The following is a 15,820-nucleotide window of genomic DNA, read 5'->3' on the forward strand; positions in this document are numbered from 1 at the left end:
GTGACTGAGGTTCAAAACTCCAAATTTTAGGGACTCCCATGGCTTGGACCCATGCTGTTCCTCTGGGGAAGGGTCTCCCTGTGATTTTGCAATTTGCTGGCTGGTCCCAGGAAAGTGGTTGCACAACTGAACAGTGGTTCACAGTTTACGGCAACACGGAACAGAAAACTGGCACCAAGCCCCCCTGCTACTAGCCAGCTTTCCTGCTCCTATGCCTGGAAACAGTGCAACAAGTTGGTGCCCCTGATCTTCTTGTGATCCAGGGGATCCTCAGACCATGCTTTCGTTCCTGGGATACTGTCCTGCTTCACCACCTGAGCACCTTTAAGCCAAGCACATCCCTCATGGTACTGGACTTTTAAATGATCAGACTTTGTGCCCCACTGCTTGTAATACTTTGTGGGAAGCTCTGTAGGCAGGCCCCCTCCCTGCTGCCATATCCACAGCTGTATCTCCCCTAATTCAACTCTGTGCACCTCCTACCTTCCAAAAGGTGTTTTTCTACTGTAGACTTTCAGTTATTGTTCTCTCTGACCTCTGGTTGATTTCTTGGGTGTTCTGAGTGATTTGGTAACTATTTAGCTGTGTTTGAAGGAGGAGATAAGGTTAGGGTCCCTCTACTCCTCCAACATATTAACTCCTCTCCCCACAACTGTTTTATTTTTTAAACCATTTGTTTCTTTTTTTTTTTTATTAACTGAATGCCCAACTTCATATTTCCAATATTCTTATTAAGTCTTTGAGCACATTAATACTTTTATTTATCTAATAAATACTTTGTGCTTATATGCTAAGCATTGTTAATTTATCCTTAACTGTTATTCTTTCTAGCCCATTAATTCTGCTTGTTATGATATGGTTGTTCAGTTCGTGGTCTTTTTTCCATAGTATTACTATTTTTTAAATATTATATCCTGTATGCATGTGTTCCGGGACAATTAAGTAGTCCTATGGAGAACATACATGGGGGTAAGGGAAGAAGGAAGAGCAAGGTCTAGGCTGCAAATCCTCTAGGTGAGTTTTGTGATCGTCACCCTAGGGCAAGTTTATTGAGGTCTGGGCTTTAATATTTCATGTTTCTCACACCCTAGGCAAACCAGCCCCTTAAAGTAACCTTCCATTACCCCAGCTCCAGCACTACTCCAGCAGGGGAAGGGAGGGGAATCTGAAGGGGGAGAAATCAGAGAGGGAGATGAACCATGAGAGACTATGGATACTGGAAAACAGACTGGGGGTTTCAGAAGGGAAGGGAGTGGGGGATGGGGTAACTAGGTGATGGGTGTTAAGGAGGGCATGTGTTGTGATGAGCAGTGGGTGTTATATGCAACTAATAATATGCTGGCTAATGGAACATTAAAAAAAAAAAGACTGTAAGAACCTTCTTTAAAATATAAACCCTGAAGCCTACAGGAAAGAATGGGCTTGCTCATTAGAGCAGAGAGGACTAGGCAAAGAAACTACTATAAAAACCAACTGCCTATATTCACTTTCATATCCAGTGTTTGCTACATTAAAAAAACAAAACAAAAAAAAACCTCTTTCTAATTGTTCTTTTCAAAATGTGAATTCAACACAACAGAATAGCATAGTGAAACTTGAAACTGGAGTAAATAATTTTAGTACACTCCCCTATTGACTCACCCCCTCCCTCATCTGCCTTCCTGGAGATGGTAAAATTACAGTGTAGGCAATTATTTTTCAAGAATTTATAAACTATTGCTTTGAAATTTTACCAATTGTATTTAATCCTAAGAAGTTAATTTTTAAACATACTATAAATGGATTTCCCATTATTTTGCATCATCTTTATTCTCGTTTAAATTTTGTTCTTTCAGCACTATTTCTCTATGCTTATTTACTCATTAGTAAAAAAGAGTTTTCCGTCCATAAGAAAAAGAATACATTCAAACAATGAAAAAGTTACATATTTACCATGTTGTAACATATTCTGATGCTCTTTAATCCTTTGTGTAGATCATAGTTACATCTGATAATTTCCCTCTCTCTAAAGAATCTTTGTAAACACTGAGTGTAAGCCTACTGGTGACAAGTTATTTCAGTTTTTGTATACATTTTTCCCAGTTTATTGCAAATATTCCCCTACTGTCTTTTCACTTGCATTGTTTCTGAAATCTGATTTTGTGATTAATTTAATCCCTTTGTATGTAATGTATCTTTTTTTCTGGCTTTTACAATTTTTTTCTTTAGCATTACGTCTGAACAATTGGATTATGATGGACCTTAGTGTATTCTTCATGTTTCTTACTCTTGGGTTTCATTGAGCTTCTTGGAACTCTGGGTTTATAAGTTTTATCAGATTTGGAAACTTGCAACCATTAGTTTTTCAAATATATTCCATGTTCTCTCTTTTATCAAGAGATGATGCTTTGACACAACAAAGAATCCTTATGTGCACGGAGAGGACAATAAATATATATGTAAGAATTTCTTTTCACCTGTTTATAATATTCATTTATATGAGTATATGTTTTATAATGGGCCACATGGGCCCATCTATTTTTTCAATGCCTTTAAACATTAAGTTACTTATGTAGACAGGGCCCCACAGAATCTACAGGAGGCCTTGAATGAAGGTGACCAGAGCCTCTTACGTGATCACAGTCCATATTGAGGTGATTTTTTAAAAAAATATTTATTTATTAGAGAGTGAGAGAAGCAACAAGGGCAGAGGGAGGGGCAGAGGGAAGGGGAGAGGGAGAAGTAGGCTCCCCGCTGAGCAGGAAACCCAGTGCAGGGCTTGATCCCAGGATCCTAAGATCATGACCTGAGCTGAAGGCAGATGGTTAACCGAGTCACCCAGGTGCCCCTTGAGGTGCTTTCTTCCTGTGACTCTCCTATTTTTGCTTCCTTTCCCCTGACCACTACATCTTTTTGTAATCTCCATGCTAATCTCCCCACACTAGCAAAAAGGATGATATAGAGGCTCCTCAGGGCTTTCTGGTGGGCTTCCTGCTCTTTCTATTCTTCGTTATTTCATTAGGCCATTCTGCCTACTCCCATTGCTTAAAGATGACCTGTAGTCAATTCCCAAGCATACATCTTATTTGAGTGCTAGACCTCTAAGTAAGGCAAAGGGCTTACTATGCACTTCTACTTGTGTTTCTCATGCGTATTCAAACTCAGTAACTAAAAATGTACTTTTGGTCTTACCTCAAAGCCTCCATTTGTCCCCTGGCAATATTCCATACAATCCTCAGACCATGGAATATTGTATGAAATATGGTCTCCCTCACTCTTGATAAGTAGTATGAAAACCCAGGGGACAAGGACCATGCCTGAATTATATGCCTAGAAAATACCATACATTCAATCATTTATTCAACGTGTATTCAGTCATTAATTTCTAAACATTTGTGGTCTCTACCATACCACTAGCACTGTTTGGGCACTGGAAATACAACAGTGAACACATCAGGCAAAAGTTCTTGCCCTTCTACTGCTTAAATTTTAGTAAAGGTAGGGCTGACTAAACAAATAAAAGCAAAATGTACAGTCAGTAGATAGGGATTAATGTGCACAACAAGGAAACAGACAAGGTGTTAGGACATCATCTGTGCTTTGGGGGAATATTGTTGGGTACTATTTTTAAATACTGTGGTCAGGGAGACACCATGGACCTGAGGGAAGGAGCTATGTGGCCAGAGGAACAGCAAGCAAAAATTCCCAGACACAGGAATGTGATTTGTGTTTTTGAGAAGCTGTGAGGGAGGCAGTTCTGACTGAGGGACTGAAGGAGGAGGTCAGATACGTTAAGGAGTCCCACCTACAGAAACAAATTCCTCTCTCTTCTGGGCTTCTTTATGTGTTTTAATCTAACTCTTCTTACATTGATTTTTACATGTTTTTGGCTTTTCCCCTAGGCTTTAGAGTAATGGGATCAAGATTTATGTATGTTAGAGTCCCATTTTCTAGCTCTGTGCCGGACATAAAATAACTTTCAATAAATATGTTTGAGTGCCTGAGGGAAAGATTAAAGCGCAATGGTCATTTTCAACAGTTTTTAGCAGTTGCTTTTTCATCTCGTTTTACTTCTCCAAAGTCATGCACTGTCTTTAAGTTCTGATACTTCCCATCAGCCACACATCTTTAAGTGAGTATGGATTTTCCATCACACTGATTCTAAAAGGGATTTAATCAGGGGCAGACAATGAAGTGTGATGCTCGGCTCATGAACTTTCATAGCCCCTGGTCTGGGTACCATGACGAGAATTTTACGTCTGTATCCTTAGTTGCTTCCCGAAAATGATGGAAGGTAAAAGGTGTGTTATGACTGTGGGTAAGAGGGAAACCATGCAGTTCATATCTTCAGGCATGTCCAGAGAGAGGATTAGGACTGTAATTTTATCCCCATGTCCCTGCCTTTCGACTGTGATTTGGGTGTTCATGGTTGAGAAGAGTCAAGCTAGAACACGATTAGTTGCTGCTCTCTCCCACCCTCCTCAGTAATTTCCTAATCCCCACTTTAATCTCCTGGGTTCGTACCCCATAGACAATGGGGTTGAGAGCTGCAGGAATTACATGGTGTAGGACATTAAGTAAGATGGGGATATCGGGGGAAACTTTCTTCTTGGCAATGTGGGTAAAAACAAAAACCAGCAGGATGGTGCTGAAGAAGAGGATGAGAATGAAGTGAGAGCCACATGTGCTCAGAGCTTTGGCAGCTGCCCCTTTTGCCTTGAGTCTAAGAACGGCTCTTAGGATGAAGGTATAGGAGAGGAAGATGAGGATGAGGTCAGAGCCCAGAAGAGTCCAGGCCACAATTAACTGGTAAATTCTGTTAAGAGCAATGTTATCACAGGAGAGCTTGGACACAGAGAGGTTGGCACAGATACAGTTCTCAATTATATTTTTTCCACGATAATGGAGCCAGGCAGAGAGGATGGGAATAGGTGCAGTAAGAAAAGTGTTCCGGGCCAAGATGAAGAGAATAGCCTTTGCCACAAACTGGTCAGTGATGATAGATGGGTAGTACAGAGGCTTGCAGATGGCCACATAGCGGTCATAGGCCATGGCCAGGAAGGTGCATGATTCCATGGGCAGGAAGTTATTCATGATGAACATCTGGAGGAAGCAGGCTGAGAAGCTGATGGACCTGAGATCAAACCAGAAGATGACCAGGACCTTGGGGATGACGGTCACGCAGAGCACCATGTCCAGCAGGGAGAGGAGGCTGAGCAGGTAGTACATGGGCTCATGCAGAGAGGCCTCCAGCCTGATGGTGATCAGCAGGGTGGCGTTGGCCCCCATGGCCAGGAGGAAGAGCAGGCTGAGGGGCAGGGACAGCCAGTGCTGCCAGCTGGGGGACCTGACAAAGCAATTCAGGATGAAGTCTGAGACTTCAGTAGAGAGGGAGCTGCTGTTATAAGGTAGCATTGGCGGTGATTTTAGTGAGGCAGGTGTCTTTGAGTAGCTGAAGAAGAGAGAAGGAGTTAATCTATCATGGACTCTGATGACTATGTCTGTAGATTGTAAAATCCGTGAGGGTAACATCTACCCCACCACCCTTGAGCCTAGCATGTTGTTTTGACACATAAGAGGTGGCTAATAGACATTTGTTAAATATATAATATAATGTTTCCTCATCTTTGTTGTTTCATCTGTATTTCATCTTACATTTTCTCTTGCATGAATGTATCTTTTCAATTTGTTTGGTTAATATTTAATGAATCAAAAATTATTTAAGTATCCATTGTTATTTAAATGAAACGCATAAAATCAAAGGCTCAGAAAACATTTCAGTTTAAATTTTGAAATGTACAGAAATGCATTCCAAAGCTAGACGGGATCCGCTATCAAGAGTCTAAGGAAGTAAATGATGATAGTGTCCTGTGGCATGATGAACTGGGGTACTCAGAGCAAATCTCCCATTGAAAATATATAGAATTCATTTCTATGATTATGTCTCCATCTAATCTCTCTTTATTAATATCTAGCTCCATATTCATACCTAAATCCATACCTAACTTATACCTGTTCCTATGCCTATATTTATACTCAAATGTCTTGAAGACACCCATGAGCAGGTCAAAAAGAAAGAATAATCAGGCTAAGGATTTAATGAAATCGAAACATTAAAATCAAATATTGGTGTTGGCTGTCAACCTGAGGGCACTTGTAGCACTCCATGAACTTAAGCACCCATCTCCATCACCTAGGGGAGCTCGAAATCTAAAATGCAGGGACAGAAGATAAATCTAGGCTCAAGCAGGTGGAGAGTGTAGTAGGGGATCTCCCATTTAGATAGGGCTTTACGAAACATCATTCTGAATAAAATGTGTGCACTAGAAATAAACCCATTTGTTCATCTTTATCCCTTACTCCCACCTGGGACTACCTATAAAACTGACTACCTCAAAGCTTGTTATATGGGAAAAATCTTCCCCATAAATACTGAACAACGGGCTAGTCCTCATGTGACTTTGCAGCCTGAGTTCACACCAACTGTTTGTCTCAGAAAGGAATTTGAAGTTATCCTGGATTGGTAGTGGTTTCAGAAAATAACAGAAACAAACCCAAGTCCTTTCTTGAGGAAGAAACATTCATCTCAGGCCTCAAAGAATTTCAACGCAGAAACTTCTGAAGAAATTGAGTTGCTTGTGGTAAAAAGACAATTTTTTAAAGTAAGAAAATTGTGAGTAAACACCCACATGAATGACAGCCAAATATAAGCTACAAAAACTTAAAATATTGGAGTTATTTGATAAAAGATATTGAAAAACATTACCTTTCCTAGGTTTTAAGTTAAAAAAGCTTGAAAAGATACACAACAAAATAACACACACAAAAGAAGAATCAGTCACATCTCCTGGAAACGAAAAAAATATGATAACGAAGATTAACATTGCAAGAAGTAGATTTAAGGGTAGATTAGCCACACTTGGAAATAAAATTAGTGAGCTGGAAGATAGAACATGAGAAATTTTTTAGAATGAAGCTCCAATGGATACATAGAAAATGCAAATGTGTAGTTAGGAGCAAGGACATGGGACTCTGATTAGATAGAGTTGCTCCATCTTTTTATTTTCCTGGAATTAAGAAGATGAAGTACAGAATTAATATTTTGTTCAGGGCACTGGAGTCTCTATAAAGTAACAAAGCAGATTTGAGAAAGAACGAGGTATATTTAAAAAATAGAATATCAACAAGAAGAACGCAGTGGCGAGTTATTTTTTTTATAATAATATTTTTTATTATGTTAGTCACCATACAGTAGATCCCTGGTTTTCGATGTAAAGTTCGATGATTCATTACTTGCGTATAACACCCAGTGCACCATGCAATACGTGCCCTCCTTAATACCCATCACCGGTCTATCCCATTCCCCCACCCCCTCCCCTCTGAAGTCCTCAGTTTGTTTCTCAGAGTCCATGAGAGACGATGGACTCAGCGGCGAATTAAACAATAGATTAGGGCCAGCTAGTGGGAGAGTCAGTAACTGTCAGAAGGTGGTCAGAAGAATCTACTGAGAATGAAGATGGGAGGAAAATAAAAACAGATGGAAAATACTGAAGAATATGTAAGAGAAATAGTAGGTGGAATGGGACTGTCTAACGCAGAATCAGAGCTCCAGGTTGAAGAAGAAAGAGAATGAGGCAGAGACATCTGAACTTTTCAGTAGAGATGAAATACATCAATAACCAGATTCAAGCATTTCAATAAATCCAAAGTGGAATAAATAAAAATAAATGTATACCTAGATATACCTAAATATATACACCTAGGTATCATGGTCTAACTTCAGGTACCAAGACAAAGACACAATCTTAAAGATCACTATGACTATTACAATCAGAAGAATGGGTGTGGGGAGGTCCCTGGGTGGCTCAGTTGGTTAAGTGTGACTCTCGATCTCAACTCAGGTCTTGATTTCAGGGTTGTGAGTTTGAGTGTGGCACTGGGCTCCACACTGGGCATGGAGTTTACTTAAAAAAAAGAAGGAGAAGGAGAAGGAGAAGGAGAAGGAAGAAGAAGAAGAAGAAGAAGAAGAAGAAGAAGAAGAAGAAGAAGAAGAAGAAGAAGAAGAAGAAGAAGAATGGGTGTGGGCAGAGCCACTGGTGCTAGAATTCCAGGTTAAGTGTTGCAAAGTCGCCACAGGATTCTTGGCCTCTTTTATGAAGAGTGCTCTTGCTCTCACAGCACCATCATGATTTTCCACCATCATATATCATTCTGCACTCGTTTCTGCAATTGTTAGGTTTCCTTATCCAGGTTAATAAGATCTCTATGCCACTTTGTGCACTGCTCCAGGTAGTTTTCAGACAGCCTTCTTGGGGCAGCAATTATGACCTCTAAGGGAACATTGCACAAGGGACCCTTCTCAGTGACTCAATCTGTAAGATTGTTGTTCTTGGTGTCTAGAGGAGACACACCTGTGCAGAGACTTTTCTAAATAATCTTTTTGGTTACTAAATTGGAGTATATAGAAGGTGGATAAAAAATCTGTGTTAATCTTGAAAATTATTGGGTCTGATGCCAAAGTTGTTTTTAGGGCCTGGAAGCAAGAGGAGAGAGGGGTAAGGAGTGATAAATAATGATGAGGAGAGCAGAGAAAGTCATTGAGTAGAAAATGGTGCTCTAACGTTGCTTCCTTTGGGGAGTCTGTTGATCCGGAGGAAGCTACGTACAGTGAGATACAGGTGGAGGATAGACTGAGAGAAAGTGTAGGGGGTCTGGGGAACAGAAGCATACATGCCCAGAAAATAGATGGTGGAGAGAAGATGGAAACAGAAAAAAAGTGAAATTAAAACAGAAGAGATTGGATGGGGATTGGATGGAGAACACAAAGGAAGCAAAAGAAATAAAGGACAGAGCAGAAAGAGGAGCAGTACTTCAGGAAATGAGAAAGGCAGTACAAGGCAGATCAGAGATTTCTAAGTAATGGCAACCCAGGAAGTGTGATCGGAAACTTTCTTTCCCTTTCAAACCTGCGTTCTGCCTTGTGTTTCCATAGAGTTCAATGAAGGATGTTCAAGATTTCTGATCCCCCATGATACTCTGCTGCAGATCCTTGAACCATTGTCTGGTCCAAACCTCTCCCCAGAGCACACAGAAAAGTCTGGCTCAGCATTGGCACAGTCATCTCCATCTGGCCCTGTGCCATTCCTCGCTTCCACTTCCCTTCAAGCTCCTATCCTCACATTTTAACCCTGTAGCTTGAAGATTGTAGGCCCAGCTTTAGTCCCACCACAACCCCTGCTCTGGCCAGGGGTCTAATATCACAGTGCTGGCTCGGTGCCTTCAGTTTCTGGTGGAGCCAAACTTACTTGATGGAGACAGTGAGCTCCTCTTTGGAAGGATGTTTCTGGCTCTGTCCGAATCTCTAATACTCTGGCTTTCAAAAAGGAGAGTTTATGCCTGGGCTTCAGCTTCCTCTGCTTCCCCAGGGAAAGACTGCCTTGCTGGCCTTGCAGGAGCCGGAGAATCGGGAGCCCAGCCTTTTCTTATCCTTTAGGGAAAAAAAGCTTTTCTCTCAGCTCTTCACAGGCTGTGATCCCTATCCTCCGGAGGCAAGACTGCCCCTGAAGACAGAAGCAGAGGCTCGGAGTTAATTACCCTGCACCAGTTGAATGGGTAGAATGTGATCCTTAGGAATAAAAAGTGTGATTAATTACACAAAAGCAAAACCTTAGGGCAAAAAAGGTCAGGGCAAAATGTCAGTGCACCAAGTTCTGATTTTCACCAGTCAGTGCACCAAGTTCGGAAACGTATTGTTAGAAAATATACAAAATGGACATGAAACCAATCATGTGTATTTCTATACTGATACTTTGTAGTAACTATGAAACACTCAGATCCCCTCCCTAATTTGTCCTCTGTGACCAGTAGTTCTGAGAAACGTTTTCAAGAGCCCTTTTCTAGTGATGCTTTTAATACAAAAATCCAAGAGGGTTGCTTATATCTAACTGCTTCCTTCATGATACACCCCATTCGTGCCTGGCAGGTCAAAGGTATGGTTGATGTTGTGGTAATGATTTTTTCTAACTGTTCTCTATCCCTGTGGCCAATGAGCCAAGGCTGGAGATTAGCACGGAATTCAACCCTCAGCTGTGCCACTGACAAGCTGCTTAAATTCTCTGTCTCATATTCCCAATTTGTTATTTGTCATGAGGAGTAAATGAGATCGTGTTAGCAAAACAGGTGGTGGTTATTAAATTGTTATGATTGTTACTATTACTATAAAATTTGGTTTCCCAGCATTTTTTTTTGTGCCTCTGTGTAGAAAATCATTAGTCAACAATGAACGATTCCATACCTGTTGCTATTTCGCTTGGAGCCTTTTACATAGAATTGCTCCTGTCAGAAGTTGTTTGATCTCAAACATTTGGAGCACCTTTATTTACGATTGTTGGTTTTGTGCTTATTTTCTTTCTATAACTTTCTTTGCTCACAGCATCTTACTAGACGTGGTTTTTCCAGGGCCAGCGGTCACATGCCCCTCAGAGGTAGCTCACCTCACGTTCATTCCTTCTGTATTACTACCCACCTCTCCGAGGCGACCCTCCCACGCACCACCCTCCAAAGTCAATTCTGTACATGCCGGATAGCGCCTTCTTTAAGTCAGACGTCCCAAAGCCTGTACAGCTGTTTTCATTTGGTCGCTAACCAAGATAAACTTAATTTAATAAAATTTAAGTTACATAGTCTTTCTTTTTATCTTGTTGAATTGGTTCATGTTGGGTGGTTGAGAGATGGAGCACTTTTCATGCCTGTAACTTTCTAACAAGGTCAGTCTCAGGACAACAAATGAATACCTGGGGCCCTAGAACCTCTGCATAATCACCATTTTTTCTTCCGTGCTCTTTCTAATACGAATTCAGTCACAAATTTTCTGTAATCTTTTTTTTAAAAAGATTTTATTTATTTATGTGACAGAGAGACAGCCAGCGAGAGAGGGAACACAGCAGGGGGAGTGAGAGAGGAAGAAGCAGGCTCATAGCGGAGGAGCCCGATGTGGGACTCGATCCCGGAACGCCGGGATCACGCCCTGAGCCGAAGGCAGACGCTTAATGACTGCGCTACCCAGGCGCCCCAAATTTTCTGTAATCCAAACAGTTATCATACCATATTTTTTAATCAAGTATCATATTATGATACTTTCTTATAAAAACAAGCTCCATTGAATGCCTTCTGAGAGTTTATTCTCAGCATAAAAACTATACATTAACCTTGCCATACCCCACAGGAGATCTTAATGTTGGAAAGTGAGGCTCAAGGGGCTGCAGAACTCATTTCAGCACCAGAGTTCTGTCTTCCACATGTGGCCAACAACCCATCCAACACAGACTTGTCATTGGGGACACAGTATTGAATCAAACTCGAATAGTGAGCTGGTGACTTCCCTTCAACAATAGAGGGGGCCTGGCCTTCACACAACTAACAAATTCCTCTAGATTTTTTTTTAATTTAAATATAATGAGCCAACATATAGTGCATCATTAGTTTCAGATGTAGTGTTCAATAATTTATCATTTGTGTATAACATCACATCCCCTCCTTAATGCCTATCACCCAATTACCCCATCCCCCCACCCACCTCCCTTCTAGCAACCCTCAGTTTGTTTCCTATAGTTAGGAGTCTCTCGCAGTTTTTCTCGCTCTCTTGTGACTTCCCCTTCAGTTTTCCCTCCCTAACCCTATGATCCTCTACACTGTTTCTTATATTCCACATATGAGTGAGATCATATGATAATTGTCTTTCTGTCTTTGACTTATTTCGCTCAGCATAATACCTGCCAGTTCCATCCATGTCGATGTGAATGGTAGGTATTCATCCTTTCTGATGGCTGAGTAATATTCCTCTGTGTGTGTGTGTGTGTGTGTGTGTGTGTGTGTGTACCACATCTTCTTTATCTTCTAGAATTCTGATGTGCAAATTCTTCAGTTTGGTGAGCCACCCAGGAAACCCAAGGCTTTTTTTTTTTTAATTAAATTTACTTTAATAAAATGTGTACATGTGGACATTCTCTAAAATACATTTTAAAGATAAATGTTATGAAACTAAACCCATAAATTTAAAGTTACAGACCCCACACTAGTTAAGAATCACCAATCTAAGGTCCAAATAGCAGAATTCAAAAACAGTAAGTCTTGCTTGTTCTTGAAATATATGTACACCACATATTGGACTAACCTTACCTTTTGCTGCATGGCAGTCCTAATAGTTTTAATGTCTATTCCAATTTTCAAACAATGCACTGGGCTATATTTTACTATTTCTGGTTATATATTCATTCATTTAATAAAAAATATTTGAGCATGTAATATGCATCACATAGTGGTGGGTGCTGGTGATACAGAAATGAATGGAAATTGGTGTTGTGTCAAAAAGTAAAGCTATAACTCCAATTGATGTGGTGAGTTCAATGATAATGTATACGTGCGAACTCTAGACAGATTCGGTGCCCCTGAGTCAGCCTCAGAGTGGTGGAAGTGTTACCCCAGGGAAGGCTTTCTGGAGGTTGCTGGACCACAGCTAAAAATGAGTAGAAGCCAAAGAGACTGGAGGCTAAAAAGAAACTTTCAGAATTATGAGCAGTAAAGCAAAGCCCTGGGTCAAGGAAGCACAGTAGTTATGCTGGGATCTATAAGCAGCCTACCACTGCAGCAGAAAATAGAGTGTTAGAAAGTGGCTGAGTTAGAGTTTTATGCGATCTCAGCAGGTACTGGACAAAGTACCCATAGCAAGAATGAGAGATCGAGATGACAGCCCATCTTGCAAAGGAAAACTGTCAGGCTGAGTTTAAATACGGATTCTGTCACTCATTTTCTTGTGTAATATTGAGCAAGATACCTATTCTTTCTTAATATTAAATTCATCAGCTATGAAATGGGATAATGTGTATAATGTCATACTCCAAGCATCTTGGGAGAGTCAACGAGAGAATGTAGGTATAGACTCAATTTCACTTCATGTATCAGATCCTCAAACACTGCTAGTGGGAGCAAGACCTATGCATTCAAACATTTTGCTACTATTAATACAAACCCATAAACATTTGTTTGAACGATGTGCAAAAACTTATGAAGGACAATGTTATGAGTATAAATAAATGTCAGAATTCGTGTCCAGTTGCTCTCAGAGTACACACACATTAGTAGAAAAATTATGTGTTGTTTGTGTTTACTGCCTGCTATGGCTTCCCAGTGAATTCCATCCAGTGTGAAAAAAGAGTTCTCAAATAAAAATACATTGAGTATATTGGTTTTTAGAAAAACGCTTTTTAGGGCACCTGGGTGGCTCCGTTGGTTAAGCGTCCAACCCTTGATTTCAGCTCAGGTCATGATCTCATGGTCATGGGTTCAAGCCCCATGTCAGGCTCTGCACTCAGCAGGGAGTCTGCTTGAGATTCTTTCTCTCTTCTCCCTTCCCCGTCCCTCCCCCAACTCTGTCTCCTGTGCTCTTTCTCTAAAATAAGTAAGTAAATCTTTAAAAAAAAAAAAAAAGAAAAACACTTTTTAGTAAGTACTTTATTAAGATATGCTGCAATATACATTTTCTTAAAGCATAGAATGAAGAGAGTAGTGAAGATGGCTTTCATAATCCTTTAAATTGGAATTGATAGAGATTTTGAAGACGGCAAACTTTGAAAAACTACTAAAATTACTACTGGGTTATTTATATTAACTGCTAAAATTGTATTTCTTTTTTCTAATTTTTTATTGTGGTAGAATACACATGACACAGAATTTATTACCAAAACCATTTTCATATACAGTTCATTGGTATGAAGTGCATTCATACTGCTGTGCAACTGTCAACAGCATCCGCCTTCAGAATTCTCTTCCTCTTGCAAAACTAAAACTCTTTACCCATTAAACAATAACTCCCCATGCCCTCCTGCCCCCTGCCCCTGGAAAACACCATTCTACTTCTTTTGAAGTCTGCTGAGATGTTGAATCGTTATTATTGTTCACAGCGGTCACTATTTCATTACATGCAATTATCTGATGAATGTTTCAAAACCATCTGAAATAAGCACAAAAGAGGGCTGTATGCAAACCGTGTCACCGAGTTTAGCAGTGGTTGCTGTGATAGTGCAGCATAGAACTAGATCTCTCAACCGATTTTACAGAGGTTTTGGCTTCTGCTTTGTTTTTTTTTTAGTCTTCCCAGTGATTCATTGAGCCATTATTCATCTTTTTAGTATTTTTTCCTGCTCGAAACATCTAGAATTATTTTTCACCGCTTGAAACTAAGAATCCTGATCAAAATGGCAATGAAAGAGGTGTGATGGATACTTCATGTAATAGATATCTCATGAGCATCTCCTATGTGCTGAATATGTTTGACAAAGAGGAAAGACATGGTCTTGTGCTGTCATAAATGAGTGTAGAGTGGTAGTTAATATACTGATACTCAGGTTAAACTAACTGGACTAGAACTTTGGCTTCATTCTTGCCATACATGAGGCATTCATCAGTTGTTTTATCTTTTTGTGCAACCATTTCCTCCCCTGGAAAACAGTTATAATTCTAGTATCTATGTCAATTTATTTGTATATGTTAAGTGAGGCAACATATACAGGACTAAGTGTGGTGCCTGGTATATAGTTCTTTGTAAATATTATCTGTCACCATTTGTAGGGAGTGTAACTGTGTAGAGGGAATGGTACATTGAACCATTAAAGACAGGTGTGGTCAGTTTCAAAGAAGGGGACTTTCAGGGTGCTATAGAAGGCTACAAAAGTGGAGTCAACCATAGTTTTGAAGATCATGTAAAGGCATCCTGTGTATGAATGAGAAAGAGAAGTAGGCATCAGAGCAGGGTAGAAAGAGTATCTCAGAAAGCGATACCTACACATAAGGAGGTTCTGTACTAAAAGAGAACGTGTATTGTGTTTTAGAAGCACAGAGAAGGACAATATAGTTTTAAGTTAAGAATTCCTAAGACTTGTTCCCAGATCTGCTTTGTCCTGACCCCATAGATAACAGGGTTGAGTGCAGGTGGAACGACCAAATATAGATTGGCCAGAAATATATGAATATAGCCAGGGATGCTATGACCAAAGCGGTGGGTCAGAAAAGAGAAGAATGCTGGGATGTAGAAGATGAGCATGACACAGACATGGGAGCCACAGGTGTTGAGAGCCTTGAATCGGGCATTCCATGATGGTAAGTGAAAGACTGTGTAGAGTATCTGCACATAGGAGAAACCAATTACAATAAGGTCAATGAATCCCACAGAAAAGGCAACCATCCCAAATAAATTATTGGTCCTGATACTGGTACAGGAAAGACGGGCAATGCCCATGTGCTCACAGTAGGTGTGGGGGATGATATGGGAACCACAGAATGACAACAGCAAGATGAGGAACACAAAAGGAATAACAAAGATTAAAGATCTTACGATCATGACTGTACCTAGAATGGTCACCACGTTGTTTGTGAGGATCATGGTATATCTCAAGGGATTGCAGATGGCAACGTAGCGGTCTATGGCCATGACTGTCAATATCCCAGACTCCAGGCCAGTGCATAGATGAATCATAAACATTTGTGCAAGGCAGGCACCAAAAAGTATTTCCCTGAAATTGAACCAGAAGATGCCCAGCATCTTGGGGATAGTGGCAGTGGACAGGCTTAGGTCAGTGAAGGCCAACATTGCCAGGAAGTAAAACATGGGCTGATGGAGACTAGGCTCAGTCTGAATTATAAAGAGGATTATAATGTTCCCCAGAAGTGCAATCAGATATACAGTACAAAAGGGGAAACCAATATAGATGTGAAAATTTTCCAGGCCTGGAATCCCCAGAAGGACAAAGAAGGAAGGATGGGATTGAGTGGTGTTGTGATAGGCCAT

General features: G+C 40.4%; 2 protein-coding genes across 2 annotated transcripts; both read right to left on the minus strand.

Annotated features, from left to right (window-relative positions):
* Nucleotides 1-4,434: 4,434 nt before the first annotated feature.
* On the minus strand, nt 4,435-5,394 carry LOC123782718 (olfactory receptor 56A3-like). Its single transcript, XM_045782989.2, has one exon. It carries the CDS (start codon nt 5,392-5,394, stop codon nt 4,435-4,437), a length of 960 nt encoding a protein of 319 aa, XP_045638945.2.
* Nucleotides 5,395-14,860: 9,466 nt separating this feature from the next.
* On the minus strand, nt 14,861-15,820 carry LOC123782717 (olfactory receptor 52E5-like). Its single transcript, XM_045782988.2, has one exon. The coding sequence runs from the start codon at nt 15,818-15,820 to the stop codon at nt 14,861-14,863; it is 960 nt and encodes a 319-aa protein (XP_045638944.2).

Source organism: Ursus americanus, chromosome 16, assembly GCF_024610735.1.
Source record: "Ursus americanus isolate L20-20 chromosome 16, mUrsAme1.1.p, whole genome shotgun sequence".
Taxonomy (NCBI): Eukaryota; Metazoa; Chordata; class Mammalia; order Carnivora; family Ursidae; genus Ursus; species Ursus americanus.

Excerpts from the sequence above, each read along its gene's own strand:
- LOC123782718 (XM_045782989.2), bottom strand. The coding sequence starts at position 5,394 with ATGCTACCTTATAACAGCAGCTCCCTCTCTACTGAAGTCTCAGACTTC.
- LOC123782717 (XM_045782988.2), bottom strand. The coding sequence starts at position 15,820 with ATGGCCTATCACAACACCACTCAATCCCATCCTTCCTTCTTTGTCCTT.